General features: G+C 31.1%; 2 protein-coding genes across 2 annotated transcripts; both read right to left on the bottom strand.

Annotated features, from left to right (window-relative positions):
• Positions 1-2876: 2876 nt before the first annotated feature.
• LOC125830282 (uncharacterized) lies at positions 2877-7666 on the bottom strand. The gene is made up of 10 exons (XM_049509499.1): positions 7655-7666; positions 7423-7542; positions 6361-6942; positions 4893-6272; positions 4482-4806; positions 4129-4390; positions 3833-4049; positions 3380-3741; positions 3109-3255; positions 2877-3003 (listed from the first exon to the last, which is right to left on the bottom strand). Exons 2-10 carry the CDS (start codon positions 7534-7536, stop codon positions 2895-2897), a joined length of 3498 nt encoding a protein of 1165 aa, XP_049365456.1. The 5' UTR covers positions 7537-7542; positions 7655-7666; the 3' UTR covers positions 2877-2894.
• A 2762-nt stretch (positions 7667-10428) lies between these two features.
• LOC125830247 (probable metal-nicotianamine transporter YSL7) lies at positions 10429-17068 on the bottom strand. Its single transcript, XM_049509460.1, has 6 exons — positions 16663-17068; positions 12913-13076; positions 12481-12578; positions 12246-12380; positions 11823-12012; positions 10429-11741 (listed from the first exon to the last, which is right to left on the bottom strand). Exons 1-6 carry the CDS (start codon positions 17066-17068, stop codon positions 10635-10637), a joined length of 2100 nt encoding a protein of 699 aa, XP_049365417.1. The 3' UTR covers positions 10429-10634.

Below are 17068 nucleotides of genomic sequence, written 5' to 3'. Positions count from 1 at the left end.
TTCTTCTTTGTAGTAGTTGTCATTTCCCCCTAATATTAATCAAAAATATTTTAAAAAATTAAAATAAAAATAAAATTAACAACATGTACATCATCATCATGATCATCAACATGCAAGAACAAATATAAGGGAAAAAAAAAACATTACCTTTGTATTTCTTCTTCTTCTAGGATTATGATCTTTTAGTTACTAATAACTTTATATTATGTTGAAGCAACAAAATATTCTCTACTGCTGCATTCAACAAAAATGATGAAAGTTTAGTAAAAACATATGTGGAAAATGACAAGTAACTTTAATGTAGAAAAATAATTTATTTCGTACAATCATATGATAGAAAGGAGAAAAAGTGTGGAATAAAGATTATAAAGACCTTCAACAAGGCGGACTAATAGTCAACAACTAAAATAGATGAAAAAAAAACAGAGAAGTTACAAGGAAAACTTATAATATATAGTTTTTTTTTTCATTTTTTTGTTTGCCAAAACTTAGAGGAAATTGAAGTTGTATATTTATATTAATAATATTACATGTTGGTGTCAATATCAGTGTTTATATACTGTACCAAAAGTGACAAAGATTCCAAAGGAAGAAAGAGGAAGATGATGAGAAGTTATAAGGAAGACTTAGAATTGAAGTCTTAAACTATATATAAAAGGCAACATCCTCTGTTATTTTTATTTGTCCAGTATTAATTTATCACACCTTTTAAAGAGAAATGAATATAATCAGTAGTGAAGTCAGAAATTTCATTAAGGGTATTCAAGATTTAATATATACATAAAGAAAATAAAAGATGACATATATAGATCCTATAATTTTCGATATGCATAATTTTACAACGAATGGTGTTCAACTAGTCACCATTTTGAATATAATAAATACAATGTTTTAATTTGAAAATTCTATTGAGGAATGATTATAGTTACTAATAAGAATAAATTAGAAATTAAGTGATAAATAATGATAGATATTTATTTTTAATATATTGAACAAATAAAAGTGATACAAATTAAATACTTAACATGTTACAACAAATTAACTAAGGTTACCGTATATTAAGACTTGTTAACTTAATAAGAATATAGTTCAAGTATGGGTTACTTTACTTGGTACTGCTGGTATAAAAAAATGAGTTTAAGTTTTTATAAAGTGAGTTACGTACGTGTTATAATAAATTGTACTTATATTGATTTGATAACGTAAAAAAATTATATATTAATAATATATTTTTTGTGCAACATAACAAAAAAATAAATAAAGAAATTAAATTGATGTGGAAAAAAGTGAAATCTTATTTAGGGAAATGTAGAAAATAACTACTTTTGAAAGTGATTTTTTGGAGGTCGTTTCGTTTCCTTCGTTGGGAATTAAAGAAAATTCAAATATTTCTATTAACTTTTGTTTTCTCATTTGCCATAAAACTTTGTTATAATGACAAATTAAAAGCTACTATTGTACTATGTGCAACTTTGTTTTCCTGCCGACCTCTTTTTCTATGAGTAAATTGGTTGTTTGGCATGGTGTATAAAAATAACGTTAAATAGAGAGTATTAATAATATTTATATTAACTATAAATAGATTAATTCTTATTTACACTATATATATTATGTTAAATTACTATAAATGTTATAATTTCTTGACTTTTCTTGTGTTTATTTATTCATATTTTAAAATCCTTAGATGAGCATGCGCATTTTGTAAACAATAATTGCTTGACATACTAGAAAAGTAAAAATTCAAACCTTGTCTCTGTAAAGATTTTTGTTGAGTACATCCCTTAAAAGACCAAGAAAACATCAAATCCACTAAGCCAGGAATTGGTGTCTTCTTTGTTGTTGTTGTTGACATGATCTTCACCTAATTGTCATTAAAATAAATAAATTAATTAAACATCTTAATCTTACACATGCAAAAACAAAATTAAAGAAGGGAGTTTAATTACCTATTACTTCTTCTTATGAGATTAGGAGTTTCTACAACAAGTGAATTCATTAAGAGTAGTTTTTTTTTTTTTTTGTTCAAAAGTCTCCTCATTTTCTTCCTTGGGAATTATAGAGTTTACACAATTTCCATGCATAGATGGGATACCTCTATTGACAACATTAATTAAAAGTTACTATTCCATATGTCTCAATTAATTATGTAACACTGTTCGGATGGTAAGAGTCAAATCTTTTTATTTTGACGGTAAATTCAAACATAGATTCGTTATGTTATTTTTCAAATATTTCATCCGTCCATTTTTACTTGTCTAGCACTTTCTTGTCACTTTTGCATATTGCTTCTATCATGTTGCACTTAATGTGGTTGAGCCAAAACAACTTTGTTCTGTCGAAGCTGCAGCTCCACCCCGGAATCTACTTTGGTTGATGAATGATCATATAGTTTGCCATTGTCATACTATGTTGAGGCAAACAAAATCGTTATATTGTCCAAGTAAATAACTTAAATTCATTGATGAAATACGCGCGTTACAATTCTAGGAACCATGGTATATATGGTATATGAATATATGACAGAATGGAATTTTCACAATGTAGGCACAATCAAATACTAAGACCTTCAAGTTGTATATAAATATATATAGGGTCTTTGCTACATTTTAAAGAGCAGGATGCCATTTCACTTCAACGCGCAGATTCAAAAACTATAGGATCATCACCAGATCAGTTGCAGTATTAACATGATGAAGGCAGTGAATAGCACCAAAAAACCAAGCTTTTCAAGCAACAAACTGCCAAGAAAAAACAGAATTTAATGTTAAGAAAGTTCGTAGATAGTCAAACTAAGAAACTTACATTGAAATGTAGTAAGTAGTAGATATGGCAATATATTTAGTGTCACTCTTTTCTGTTTCATGTTTTACCTGTATTACGCGATGTTTAGACTTCTATTTGGACTTGTTGCGTGTATATTTTTCCATGAAATCTTCAGCAAGTTGGTTCTGTTTTGATTCGCGGAACACTTCTCCTTTCTTCTTCTTGGACTTTTGAAAATTACTGGTATAACAATTGAGTAAAGTTAGTAACTAGACTAATCTAACACAAAAAAAAAAAACATATATCAGAGTTCTGTTTTCGCTTTTTTCGTGTAGTACTACTCACTTGGAACTTCTCGACGATCCTGGTTTATCCCTCAAATTCATAGCTGCCAATTGGCGTGCCAAGTTGTCGTCTCGGTTACTGTGAGGTGAGGTTGTTGTTGAGACAACATTTCCATCAATTACCCAAGTCATTGGAAATACAAAGTTTCTGCAGAAAAATGAAGACTTGTGACTAAGACATGTACGTGGAGTACTAATTCGATTATCCTAAAATGTACTCGTAAGAATCAGCAGAAATGTAGACCAGAGAAACAATATAAGACAGTTTGTACCGTTCCACACGTTTGTATTTGCATCGATTCATCATATCAATGGTATATTGACCAAAATGTTTGTCGAGATTCTTTGCAAATTTTGGTATATGATTTCCTGGTAAAATGTCCCATATCTTTAGTACTTGAAGGTATGTAGAGTTCTGCTGCTGAATATCTATGGTCCAAATCAATTTTAGGTGCTTGACAACATACTCCTCCAACCGTACAGAAGAATTTCCGCCTTTGTTGCTGAACATGTGGTTCTTTTCTGACTTACGCCAACCACTCGAAAGCTTCACCAAAAGGGAAATCACTTCTTTACTTATCTCAACATCCTTAATTCTGGCAATGGATTTTGAGAAATCCTCACTAAATACAACCTGTTAAGTTAAAACAGCAAAGAACTCATTATTTCTCCGTTTGCAAACAGAACTCAAATATTCATATTATAGGCCAAATAAAGCAACATACCTTCCATTTGGCTGATTGAAATAAAGGTGAATCTGTTTTGAGTAATGTTTCTAGCTTGCCAAGTTCAATGGTTGCGTTCAAAATTGCTTGACTCAATCGCTTGTCTTCAGTAACATCAAAGTAACAACCGCGAACCTTGGCATCAACGACCAACTTCTTCCATATGGAACCACTGTTAACCAAAGTTGTGCCATTTCCCAATATCCAAAGGCAGTACCTACATAAGAATCGAAGTAAATAATTAAGAATACCGAAAACCATTTTGAAATGTAAAATGCTGTTCACAAAATTAGTACCTTGCTCGAGTCAATGCTACATTTGCCCTTTGAAAATTCGAGAGGAAACCAACCGATCCATTGCCATTACAACGAACAGTGGATATAATTATCACATCCTCTTCACCACCTTGAAAACCATCAACGGAGCGTACATTCACAGAGAAGTCACTCTTAACATCTGTGCTATATTTGTTGCCAAGAATTTGTTGAATAGCAAAAACTTGAGCCTTGTAAGGAGATATACAACCAACACGAACTTTTTGTTTCGAAGAGATGGATTCTGTAGGTAAGATAATATCTATCAAGTATGCCAACTAGAAAGAACAAAAAACATATAAATTAAATACTTGAAAGATTAGTGTGTTACGTACCTTTATGAAGGTTGGCAATAATCTCAGCTACAACGAAAGCTTCTGCCTTATTTCTCGTGCTGTGTCTTTCATCTTGATCTTCATTTCCACTACTTACGTTAATAAATGAATACGAGCCAAAAATATCTCCAGTAAGAAATCTCTTCTCATATGCAGCTGATTTCACATTAGGACCATCCATAATTTTCTTCTGATAGAACTCGTTGTTTGGGAACAAACTTATTTTTGGATGCATCCTATATTGAACATTAAGAAGGTGCTTCTTGTGTCCTAAAATTACCAGCCTCTCAAATAAGCTCCTCCCGAACTCTGCCTTCTCGCAAATCTGTATATAACGGATACTAGCTGTCAATGACAAAAGAGCAGCACAGTAAATTAAAAAAACAAGTTATAAAGAGTTTTACTTATAACCTTGCTCTGAACCATAGCAGGCAGTTGTTTTTCATCACCGATGAGTATAGCATGGCGGAGACCAGGGAGTTGTAACGGAATAGTGGATTCACATTCTTTCAGCTGAGCAGCTTCATCAATAACAACCATCTCCAGTGGTGTCATTCCTTCCGTGTGCAACTTTATCGAGCTAGAAGCCGTGCAGAAAATCAAACATGCACCTTTCAGACAAAAACTTCGAATTTTGTAGTCCTCAATGAAATTGGGAAGAGAGATGCTTTCATTAAGAAATTTCAACACTTTTAGGCATTCTGTTTTAGTAGTACGAATATTTAGACGTCTTGTCTTATTCTTTGTAGCAAATCCCGGTAGAATTTCTTTTAATCCTTCAGATTGTTCCACAGTAGCAAACAATTTTCCAAGAGTTTGAAACATCTTAAGTAGTCTGATCATCTCCTTAGCTACTTCTAGTGAAATGATAGAAGTAGGTAGATGCGTATACAAGCTCGTTATGCAAAATGTTAACTGATTCTGGATACATTTGAATCTTTTGTTGACAAACTCATCAAGTGTCAACACGATGACTTCTTTGCTGCTCGCCTCCCCTTTGTTCTTAACCTTGTTTGCTTTTTCACCACCTTTCGAGTTGTTATCCCTTTGAGAATTTTGTTTATCTTCCTTCTTGTTCTCTTTTAAGGTATCAACAACAAATTTCTTCCATAACTTACTCTTCTTATTTTTGTCGAGTCCTTGATCATTGCTCAAACTAGATTCTTGACTAGTAACACTTCCTTTTTCTTCCCCTACCTCATCATCTATCTCCACATTATCATCACTGTCATGGTCCTTGTCCTTTAGTTTTTCCAAGTACTTACGATATTCTTCTTCAGGATTCTCGAGCAAACATGTCATGGTCTGTATACCAATTCTCCATCCACTAATCGGAGACGAGCAGCTAGCAAGAGCAGCAACACGGTTACTAAGAAAGACATCAAACAGATCTTCATGATCATCGATCTTCATTCGTTCCCCATTACCAAATAAGACAATATCTCCTAAACCATACGTGTCATAATGCAAACAACTCTGTACATTCTGCATCAGCCTCTTAGTCACTCCCAACACAGCAACATTCGTGGGCGCACAAGTCAAAGTTCTGCACCTCATCTTTAACAGGACATAAAGTAAAGAAGCAACTGTTTTTGTCTTTCCAGTTCCTGGAGGACCCCAAATTAGCTTAACCGTGTTCTGATGAGCACATTCTCTTGTAGCAACACAACTTACAACAGCTTCTTGTTGAGCACTATCTAGCTCGAAAGATTGAGCAATGGCTCTTGAACTTGATATAGCAATATTAGTTTCTGTTTCTCTAACGGAACAAAGGGAGCAGTCTACTTCACCCTACAAACGAAATGTACATTAGATGTTAGACTAATAATTTAATTTCACGTATGATCACTATAACAGTAAAGTTGAAAAAAGTACTTACAACATTCAAATCATCACCTCTCATCACAGTCTTAATGATATTAAAGTTTGAATTTTCCCGGTCTGGATTCAATGCATTCCATATTCGAAGGTTTGTTGTCAAATTAGAAAGATAGACAACAAAAAGCTTGTCCCCTTGTTCACCTGTTGCCCTATCCGGTTTCTTAAACGGAATAAGCTGTGAAGACAAGATAGGTATTCTATAGCCATCATCATTCATACCTTGAACTATAGCAATTAGGAACGATCTCTTAGGCCTATTTAAATCCTCGATTCTTCGTGGTCTCACATCTGTTAGAGCAATCAGATCACCAACTTCTGGTTCATAGTTCGATTCATGCTTCGATTCACTATTCTCTCCCACCTCTATTTTCTGATTTCTTTTCAACAAAATATTGTAATATAAACCTTTCGGAGGCTTAAACTCTTTTGATACTTTAACATCAACAACCTCAAGAGCAGGTGCCCGCGAAACTGTGGACACATTTGATAGCAAATCAGCATGTGTTTCTTCAACTAGTGGAGTTATGTATGACTTCAAATAAAGATCAATTGACACAAATGTCTCTGGAATTTCTTTCACCTAACATATCAAAACAGAACCAATTACAATAAATTTGACACAAAAGTTCAAAACTACAATTATAGTACAATTCATGATACTACATGAGACATGAAATGTTAACAACTTATAATGCTGCTCGGACTCTCCAAAAATGTTATTGTACCTATGTCAGATCATCCAAAAATGCACTATTTTAAGAGGATCCAATATGCACCTAATAACATTTTTAAAGAGTCGGAGCAACATAGCTTTCAAGTTTCAACCAACTAAACACATTGATTTTGACTCAAACTATGTAAAAACAAAAGAAGATGTGTTCATATATAAGTTAACACACTATAGCTAGCTATCATATATTGCTCAGATTCTCCAAAAATGTTATCGTACATGTGTCTGATCCTCTAAAAATACATTATACTTTGTAAAGATCTAACAAACACTCATCAACATTTTCAAAGAGTCCGAGCAACATGAACAAAAAGAAAGATGAATTCAAACCTTGTCTTTGTAAAGATCTTTGTTCAACACATCCTTTAAAGACCAAGAAAACACCAACTCCACTAAGCCAGGAATTGTTTTCTCTGGTTTCTTCTTTGTAGTAGTAGTTGCCATTTTCCCCTAATATTAATCAAAATTATACAAAAAATAAATAAAAAAAAACAACAACATGTACATCATCATCATGATCATCAACATGCAAGAACAAATAGATAAAAAATAAAAACTTTACCTTTGTATTTCTTCTTCTTCTAGGATTATGATCTTTTAGTTACTTATAACTTTATATTATATTGAAGCAACAAAATATTCTCTACTGCTGCATTCAACAAAAATGATGAAAGTTTAGTAAAAATATATGTGGAAAATGATAAGTAACTTTAATGTAGGAGAATAATTTATTTCGTACAATCATATGATAAAAAGGAGAAAAAGTGTGGAATAAAGATTATAAAGACCTTCAACAAGGTGGACTAATAGTCAACAACTAAAATAGATGAAAAAAAACAGAGAAGTTACAAGGAAAACTTATAATATATAGTTTTTTTCATTTTTTTGTTTGCCAAAACTTAAAGGAAAGTTGTATATTTATATTAATAATATTACATGTTGGTGTCAATATCAGTGTTTATATACTGTACCAAAAGTGACAGATTCCAAACGCTAAAAGGAAGAAAGAGGAAGATGATGAGAAGTTATAAGGAAGACTTAGAATTGAAGTCTTAAACTATATATAAAAGGGCAAATAGTAAGTCGTCCGTTCATTTTTATTTGTTCAGTATTAATTTATCATACCCTTTATAGAGCAATAAATATAATGATCAGTAGCGAAGTCAAAAATTTCGTTAAAGACATTCAAGATTTAATATATACATATGAAAAAAAAAAACGACCTATATACATTATATAATTTTTAATATATTGAACAAATAAAAGTGATCGAGATGAAATACTTAACATGTTACAACAAATTAACTAAGGTTACCGTATATTAAGACTTGATAACTTGGAAAGAATATAGTTAAAACAATAGGTAACTTTACTTGGTAGTACTAGTATCATATATTACTAAAAGTGGGAACGAAAAAAGTTAAAAGTTGAAATACCAAAATACCCCTATAAAGTTGAGTTACTACAATAATGCCATTAATATATTTAATAAGTTAAAAGTTATAATACCAAAATATCCCTATAACTTTGAGTTACTACAATAATGCCATTAATATATTTAATAAGTTAACAGTTATAATACCAAAATATCCCTATAAAGTTGAGTTACTACAACAATGCCATTGAAATATATATATATATATATATATATATAAAATTAATAATAATAAATTTTAGCTGAAATTTATAGACATTTTTACTCTTTTTAAAACTAAATTAGTTATACTTTTTTAATCTTTATTTTTAAAAAATAAATAAAATATTTTCACTTTTCACCAGTTTACTTAACATAAAGTTTATCTTTTTATTAAAATAAAATTTCTAATTATTATAAAATTGAATGTCCTAATTATTGTAATTAAGAAGACTAAAGTTAGTCTTTTTGCCTACCATGCATGACTATTCATTTTCTTGCCTAATCATATTTGACACCCAATTTTGACCCCCCGATAGGAATTAATTCACGAACTTCTTAATTCCCAAACGATTTAGAATATTAGTTTTATAAAATTTTAAAAAAAAAATGATTTGCAAGTTATTTCTAGTAAAATAATAAGTTTAAATTTATATAATGTAAGTCACCTGCTATGGTATATTGATCTGATAACGTAAAAATTATTATATTAAGACTAATATACTTTTAGTGCAACATAATCAAAAAGAAAGAAATTAAATTGGTGTGGAAAAAAGTGAAATCCTATATAGGGAAATGTAGAAAATAACTATTTTTGAAAGTGATTTTTTGTGGGGATCGTTTCGTTTCCTTCGTTGGGAATTAAAGAAAATTCAAATATTTCAATTAACTTTCGTTTTCTCATTTGCCATAAAACTTAGAGGAGTGAACTTTGTTATAATGACAAATTAAAAAGCTATTATTGTACTATGTGCAACTTTTGTTTCCCTGCCGACCTCTTTTTCTCTATGGTTAAATATTTTTTCTACGAAACACAAGCTATTTAAAAATAAAGAAAATGAGCTTGTTAGTAGGAAAAATAAGTTTTATTGACGGTCATTTAGTAGAGTATATGAAGGAAAATATTTTGTTTATAAACTCAAAGTTCTTGAATCTTACTTCAAGTTCTATTTATTCTGTATATTGAAAATAACTAACAACATCTATATTTATAATAGTAAGCAACCAAATTAAATTAGGACTAGAAAATATATATTCTATATGAACTAGGACAAACAAATCATAACTAGACACTAATTAAATAAATTTCAAAATAACAAATCCTAAACAACTTAGGATTTCTACTCCAACTTTGAATTATTATTTCAACCGTATATAAAAATAGTATAAGTGTCACGTCCCCAAATTGCAACGGGATATTATCATTAAATTTAGGGAAAGGGACAAATATACTCCCGAACTATTGTAAATGGTGCGCAGATACCCTCCGTTATACTTTTGGGATATTGATGCCCCTGTCATCCAAAAACTAGAGCATATATACCATTTATACTAACGGACATACACGTGTGATAATCTTATCAATCAACCCGACATTTATTAAATATCGGATCTATGGATAAGATTGTGTCACGTGTCCCTATTTAGTCTTCCGTTAAAGTGAGGGGATATATGCTCTAGTTTTTAGACGGTGGAGGCACCAATGTCCCTAAAGTATAACGAAGGGTATCTGCATACCATTTACGATAGTTCGAGAACATATTTGTTTTTTTCCCTTAAATTTATTAAAAGGAAATATAACAACTCGACCCTTAATTTTACATAAATATTTAGTTTAGACTGTATTTTGTAACTTTGAATTAGTTACAAAATGCATATTATCTAACCAAAATATGAAGTTGTGAATGTGAGCAATGACATAGTACAATAAACTTATGTAGGGTACTTTAAATATATCACATTTACAACTTGACATATGAAGATCAACATGTTCTCTACTTAAATTTTACTTCTATCTTTATGGCACATTCATAGCAATATAAACATCAAACAATCTTCATGGAAAACGCGAACATACAGAGGAAAAACAGAACAATAAGAACGCGATAAAACCTACACGTTAACGTCTTCAATGTTTCATGAGCTTATCTACTCTGATATTGTCCTTCCTTGATAGAAACTTCATGCAAATTGGTGGATTCACACCTGATAAAGTTAGGATTGAACTAGGCAAGGTCCAGATTCCATCGCCACAAATTAGTCCAGACGCGACAGCTGGTCCAAATGCATCGGCCTTAGCCTTGTTTATCTTTGTCCAGATGAACAAAATCAGGCTCCCGAGACACATATCAATGACGAAGTATGATCCTAGATAGAACGGTATAGCCATTGCCATCGGAAGAGGAATGTACTTTGCCTTGTTCTTTCCTAGAGCATCCCTTAACGCGTTGATTGCAATAGCTCCGATGAAGAATATGTAACATAATGTGAGACAATTCTTTGGTAGAGCTGAGAAGCCTTCCACTCCCAATATAGACATGTTACGATAGACTAGAGCGTAAGGTGCAGGGTACTCTGAACCTGGAACCCCTAAGTCGTGGAACGCCTTGTAGAATAGCCAAAATACACAAGGGGAAATGACACACCCCATTGCTGTTCCGATTATCTGGCTTATGAACATCGACCTAGGAGAAGCCAACGTCATGTAACCCGTCTTGAAGTCTTGTGTTAAGTCAGATGCAGTTGTGGCTATGTTCATCATGACACCACAAGCAGCTAATCCTGCAAGAACACCACCATGACTAGCCCCAGCCCATGCCCCAATAGTGAAGATTGCCAGCTTCCCGTACGTTGATGCCAATGACCAGTCAGTCAGACCACATCCGTAAGCATTGCAGAAGGCTAGTACTGGTGCAAAAATGTAGATCACCACGATGTAGTACCAGTTAAGTTGATGGAAAATGTGTGGAAGCGTTATCGTGGAGATGATGGCAATGCTAACATAACCGACTATAGCAACCCACGTAGGGATTTGATCCTTGAGGAAAAGCTCGGTTCGTATCTGATCATCATAAGACAGAGATGCCTCTGCAGGGGATGCACGGGCACCAACAGGAAGGACTGAACCTGTTTTTTTCTCGCGGAATTGGCAATATATACCATACAATGTTCGTCCAAGTACTTTGATGAAGTTGTAAAGACCATCACCAAGGATCATAGCTATTGCTATAAACACCTGCATTACAAGAGCATCGCGGAAAATCCATTAGCTTCATTTTCAATTAAAAAAACATCGCGTGTCATTTCGATTACGTACCCTGTAACCCTGTATGCCGTGAAGGCTGCTAGGACTTTGATCAGCAGGGTACCAATGACCTTTTCTGTCTTCAATAAGAGGCCACATTATACCCCACGAAAGGATTCCTCCGACTAGCAACGATACGTTGATTAGATATGGACATATCATCCCAACACCAACATATGTCGCGGAGAAGTCAAAATAAAACCTGGTTGATCAGAGAAATAAGTCGATAACATTGAAAAGTAGTGCTTCCAAGTTACACAATTGAGTACAGAAACATCTATATTGTTCGGGCTCTTCAAAAAATGTCACCAGGCGCGTACCAAATACTCCAAAAGTAGTGCATTTTTGGAGGATCTGACACGGGTGTGATAACATTTTTGGAGAGCCAGAGCAACATAGCTAAACAAGTAGATATTAATGGAAATTCAAACGTACCTGTTCTCGAAGGCTTTGAGACCAAAAGTGGGAAAGCTCCCGAATCCACAGTTATCCCCTCCTGTAAAAAACCACTGGAAGAAGCCCCATAAGAAGCTGAAGGTGAAAAACTTTCCCAAAGCTTTTACTTGTTTCCTGCAGTGACGAGCAATTAGAACTGTAAGTACAATCATCGCTAAGAAACAATCGTTGATGGTGTATGTACTAACAATCGTGTACGAGATTAAAGACTCACTTGGCTAGCTTAGCTCCTTGTGGAGTATGGAAACTGTTGATCAGGTGAGCAGTTGCAGTACCACTCGGATAAATCAGTTTGAAGTCAATGATCATGATCTAAGAATATATTCACATTATCTCAAACAATGCAACTCGTATGAATAAAAGAAGAACAATTGCATCAATATATCGCAGTTACTGATGTTGATAAACAGTTTGAACTATCACAAACTGTTTATCAAAACACACCTCAAAGCTAACTAGACCAAGTGTTTGAATATGATCGTCAAAAGGTGCCTAACAACTTAACTTGCCTATCAAAATTTCGTTCACATGGCAACTGACTCATCAATTTCGAGGTGTGTTTCTAGTGTTACAAACTCTACATACTAGTGTATGTCGTCGTGCTAGAAAATATGTCATACATATGCATTAGAGATGTCGAATTTACCTTACGAAGCGGAACAACAGAGAAAAGCCCAAGAAAGCTAACAACAAAGAGGAAAGTTATCATCCATCCCAAAGAAGGGTTCTTGACATTATCTGCAGCATTTGCTTCTGTTGATTGCTTAGCAATAGCTTCACTCATGCCAAAAAGATAGCTTCCAAAACCTCCTACTCATGATCAAAAGGTAAAATGTAAACAAAAAGGAATTAGAGTTATTGAATTTTACTATATGCTATTTATCACATAAATAAGGTACCAAATTATTCTAAAAATCCAACAATTAATAATGCATTGCCTAAGGAGAGAGCACACCAATTTAAAATAACGCTAGGTGACTTCTTTTCATCTATCTATCTAACTCTTCGTAAACAAAATTAATGTTTGTAATGAGTATAGAGTAAAATAGTCCAAGTTGCATGCAAACTGGTATGAACATCATATTAAAGAGGGGACCAATTCATAGTGTCACTTGTATTCACTTCGGGGCGGTGCTAGCCTCAAAGCTACAGGTTCGATAGAACCTCAATATCTTTGGCTCAAACGTTGTATTTGTATTAATTCAGAATCCAATAGACAAAATTAAGAAATATGATTCAAAACTCATAAACTAAAAAATTGTACTTTTAAGATTATTTTTGTTATCATATTGATACTATAAAAATTGTAACTTATATTATTTTGTATAGTTTTTGAATATCTAAATTGTTAATTTTAAATATTGCATCATCAGTCAAATTAACTCTTAAAAAGTGAAACATGACAACTAATATGAGACGACCCAATAGCGTATATTTGGAGCTCAATATGAAATCCTATTTTCTTGCAAGACCCGTTAAGGGAATAATTATTTTCAATATATTCTAAAGCGATAATGATTTCCCTGGAATTTTTATTTCAATTAATTGTGGAAAATGATCATCAACATTATTATAAATTGATCCCCACCACTTGCGGAGACAATAATTCACACACAGACTTTATAAAAAAGAGTTCATTTCGTCTCAATTTATATAACATACTCTAGATTTCAACCGTCAAACTTCTTTATTCTGACCATGCATTCAGACATACAATTTTTAAGACTTACGAAAAGTTATTCACATATATGAAAACTACATAAAAATTATAATAAGTCACAAAAAATAATAATGTAAAATATTTTAAAGAAATAAAATAAATCATGATTAATTTATTTTTTAATTTAACTCTCAAAATTCAAATTATATCATATAAATTGAAACATAAAGAATACGTCTTATAATTTTCCAGCTTGCGTAAGTGTTTATCAGATTAGTCTAACAAGTCAAATATGAATAGCTAGTCACTCCAGTTGTCTTTCAAAGAATTTTAATCTGTCATGTATTCACACACTATAATTGACTAAACTAAAAAGATCTTGCGTTAATGAAATTCATAAAAAGGTCATACCCAAAAAACGATGATATAGATAATATTTTAATACAAATATTAGTGATAGATTAATTATATATTATTATTTTTAGATTTCAAGATTTCTAAGAGTTCTTTAAAAGGTTTTATGGAAATAGGACAAAAATATATATTTAAAATGAAAATATTTAAATTCATGTATCTTAGTTTTTTTACTAATATGCTACCTAAAAGAATGTCACTTAACCTTCCTATATTTGGTAAAAAAAAAAGAGTTTAAACTTCTAAGTTCTATTCTCATTTGACCTTTTAATGACAATCTCTTAATTATTATAGTAATAATGATAATGACAAGTTTAAAATTTTAAATTTCAAAATGTAATAGTATGCACACTTTTATTTGAATCACAAGATCTTTAAAAAATAAAATCAAAGTAAAATATTATTCAAAATGTAATAGTATGCACACTTTTAATTTGAATCACAAGATCTTTAAAAAATAAAATCAAAGTAATATATTATTTACATTATTTTAAGTAGAATAAAGGACAAGGACTTTACATCTAGAAAGTAGAAATTCACATTTAGATGGGACCACCTCCATAGGGCTCGGCTCACACACCTTTTTGCCCGTGCAAAATGATAAAAGTAAATTAATGAATTTCGTGTATAAAACATCTCGTATTAATTGAATTTAAGAAAGATTTGCACTTTGAAGGATGAATTGACGATTTATCCTAATGTATGTTCGTGATTATTTTCACGAATCAACTATGTAACTTAGAGATTACACAAAGATAATTTCATTGTTGCTCCTAAATCTCCTATCATATATAGAGATATTAAAATATTATTTAAAACTAAGGTTACATATTTAGATTTTTTATATATTTCTTAAAAATAAATTTCACTTGATAAAAATATCTAAATTTATTTGATATTTTTTTTATACAGTGTGGTGTCCACAAATCCACCAAAAATCCCGTGGACTAAATAATATCACACACAATGTATATAGTCCAACATTTTAACAATATTAATTTTCTATTTAATTGCAAAATGAGAAAAAACACATGATTTGACAAAAATACAGTTCAAACTTTTTCATTTTTTTTCCCAACCCTACCTTCATGAAAAGTTGCTTCCACATTATCTAATCATCCCAATTTACGTAACATATTTTTTTAGTTTTTTTTAAAAAAGAATTACATAATTTATTTTAGTTTTTTATATTACCTTTAGTGATATACTTCTATGGTCATGATAATAATTATTGTTATATAATGTAAATCAGAAAATTTCAGAATTTTTTATTTTAAAAAAACATATTCGATTAAATATCGTCTTATAAAATGAGATAATATGGAAGAAAGATCACATCACATCAGCTAAATCAACACCTTTTGTGAAGTTAAACTATAAGACTCCAAATTTAAATTGAATTCTCCTTTAGTCCCAAGTGGAAATTATGATTAGTGAACTTTTCATTATTTATTTTTAAAAAATAATTTAATACTTAAAAGACTAATCTATATAAGTTAATCATAAAAGTTAACCATAATGAAACTCATAACTTTTTATAATATGTTATAATTAAAAATATAATAAGTGAAACTAATATTTATATCAAACTAATTTAACTTTCTACTATAATTAAGTAATTTAATAAATAAAAATATAAAATATTACAATCAAAAAAATGTTTTTTTAATCATAATCTTTTAAATTTCTAACTATGACTTAATTGAACAAACAACAATGGGCAAAACATTATGGGTTCAAAAATTAACATTTATATATTCAAATATATATCATGCCTCTATTCCACCTAACATAGATTAAATAAATGCAAGTAAGTTTTATTTTAGTAAGAAAGAATTAATAACCACTAAAGATTATGCCTGAGGTAAATTGACTTTCAAAAAAAGAGAAACACGATGATAAATACAAAACAATATAAATATATATAAACAACAAACACATGTCATATAACTATTCATTTGACATAAATATGCGAATGCAAAGAAGTTTTTACCTAGATAAAAAAAAAAAAAGGAAATCAAGAATTATTAACCACTAAAGGTTATGCTAAGGCAAATCAACTTCCAAAAGGGAAAACATAACAACTAATACAGAATTACAAACATATATCTTGCATCAATCGAATTGAAATAAATACTCGATGCAGATAAGTTTATGCTAAGATGAAAAGGAGAGGGAAATCAAAAATTACTAACCATTGAAGTCTACCTTTCAAAAAAAAAAACATAACAACTAATACAGGAAGCACATATCATGCATCTAATTCATCTGACATAAACACTCGATACAGATAAATTCTTACAGAGATGAAGAATTACTTACCACTGAAGGCTATGCCTGAAGATGCAACAACACAAGTCTGAATAACAGTATTTTCTTGTCTTGTAAATGGTTGTTTCAAAAATCCAGATTTGTCAAGAAATTTAGTCCAAGTCTTGACAAAAAAGAATCCCAGAAGTCCAGCAGAGACATTAAGAGAAGGTATAATTCCAGTAGTAAGATTCAATTTCATAACAATAAAAGTAAATAAAATTCCCAATATTAAGCTCACAAAAAATGCCCTTAATGTTAATTGACTTTGCCATGATGGCACTTGTTTTGATTCAAATATCCTTTCTACTGATAGTACTTCTTGCTCTTCTTCTTGTACTAATAATTCTTCTTGAGTTTTTTTGGTACCATTTGTTGTGTGTCCTTCTCTTCTATTAACACTATTGGATCTATCCAT

Source organism: Solanum verrucosum, unplaced genomic scaffold, assembly GCF_900185275.1.
Source record: "Solanum verrucosum unplaced genomic scaffold, falcon-dt-bn FXZP01000072.1, whole genome shotgun sequence".
Lineage (NCBI taxonomy): Eukaryota > Viridiplantae > Streptophyta > Magnoliopsida > Solanales > Solanaceae > Solanum > Solanum verrucosum.
The sequence above is the reverse complement of the archived record's forward strand: the minus strand, read 5'-3'. Positions and strand labels throughout refer to the sequence as shown.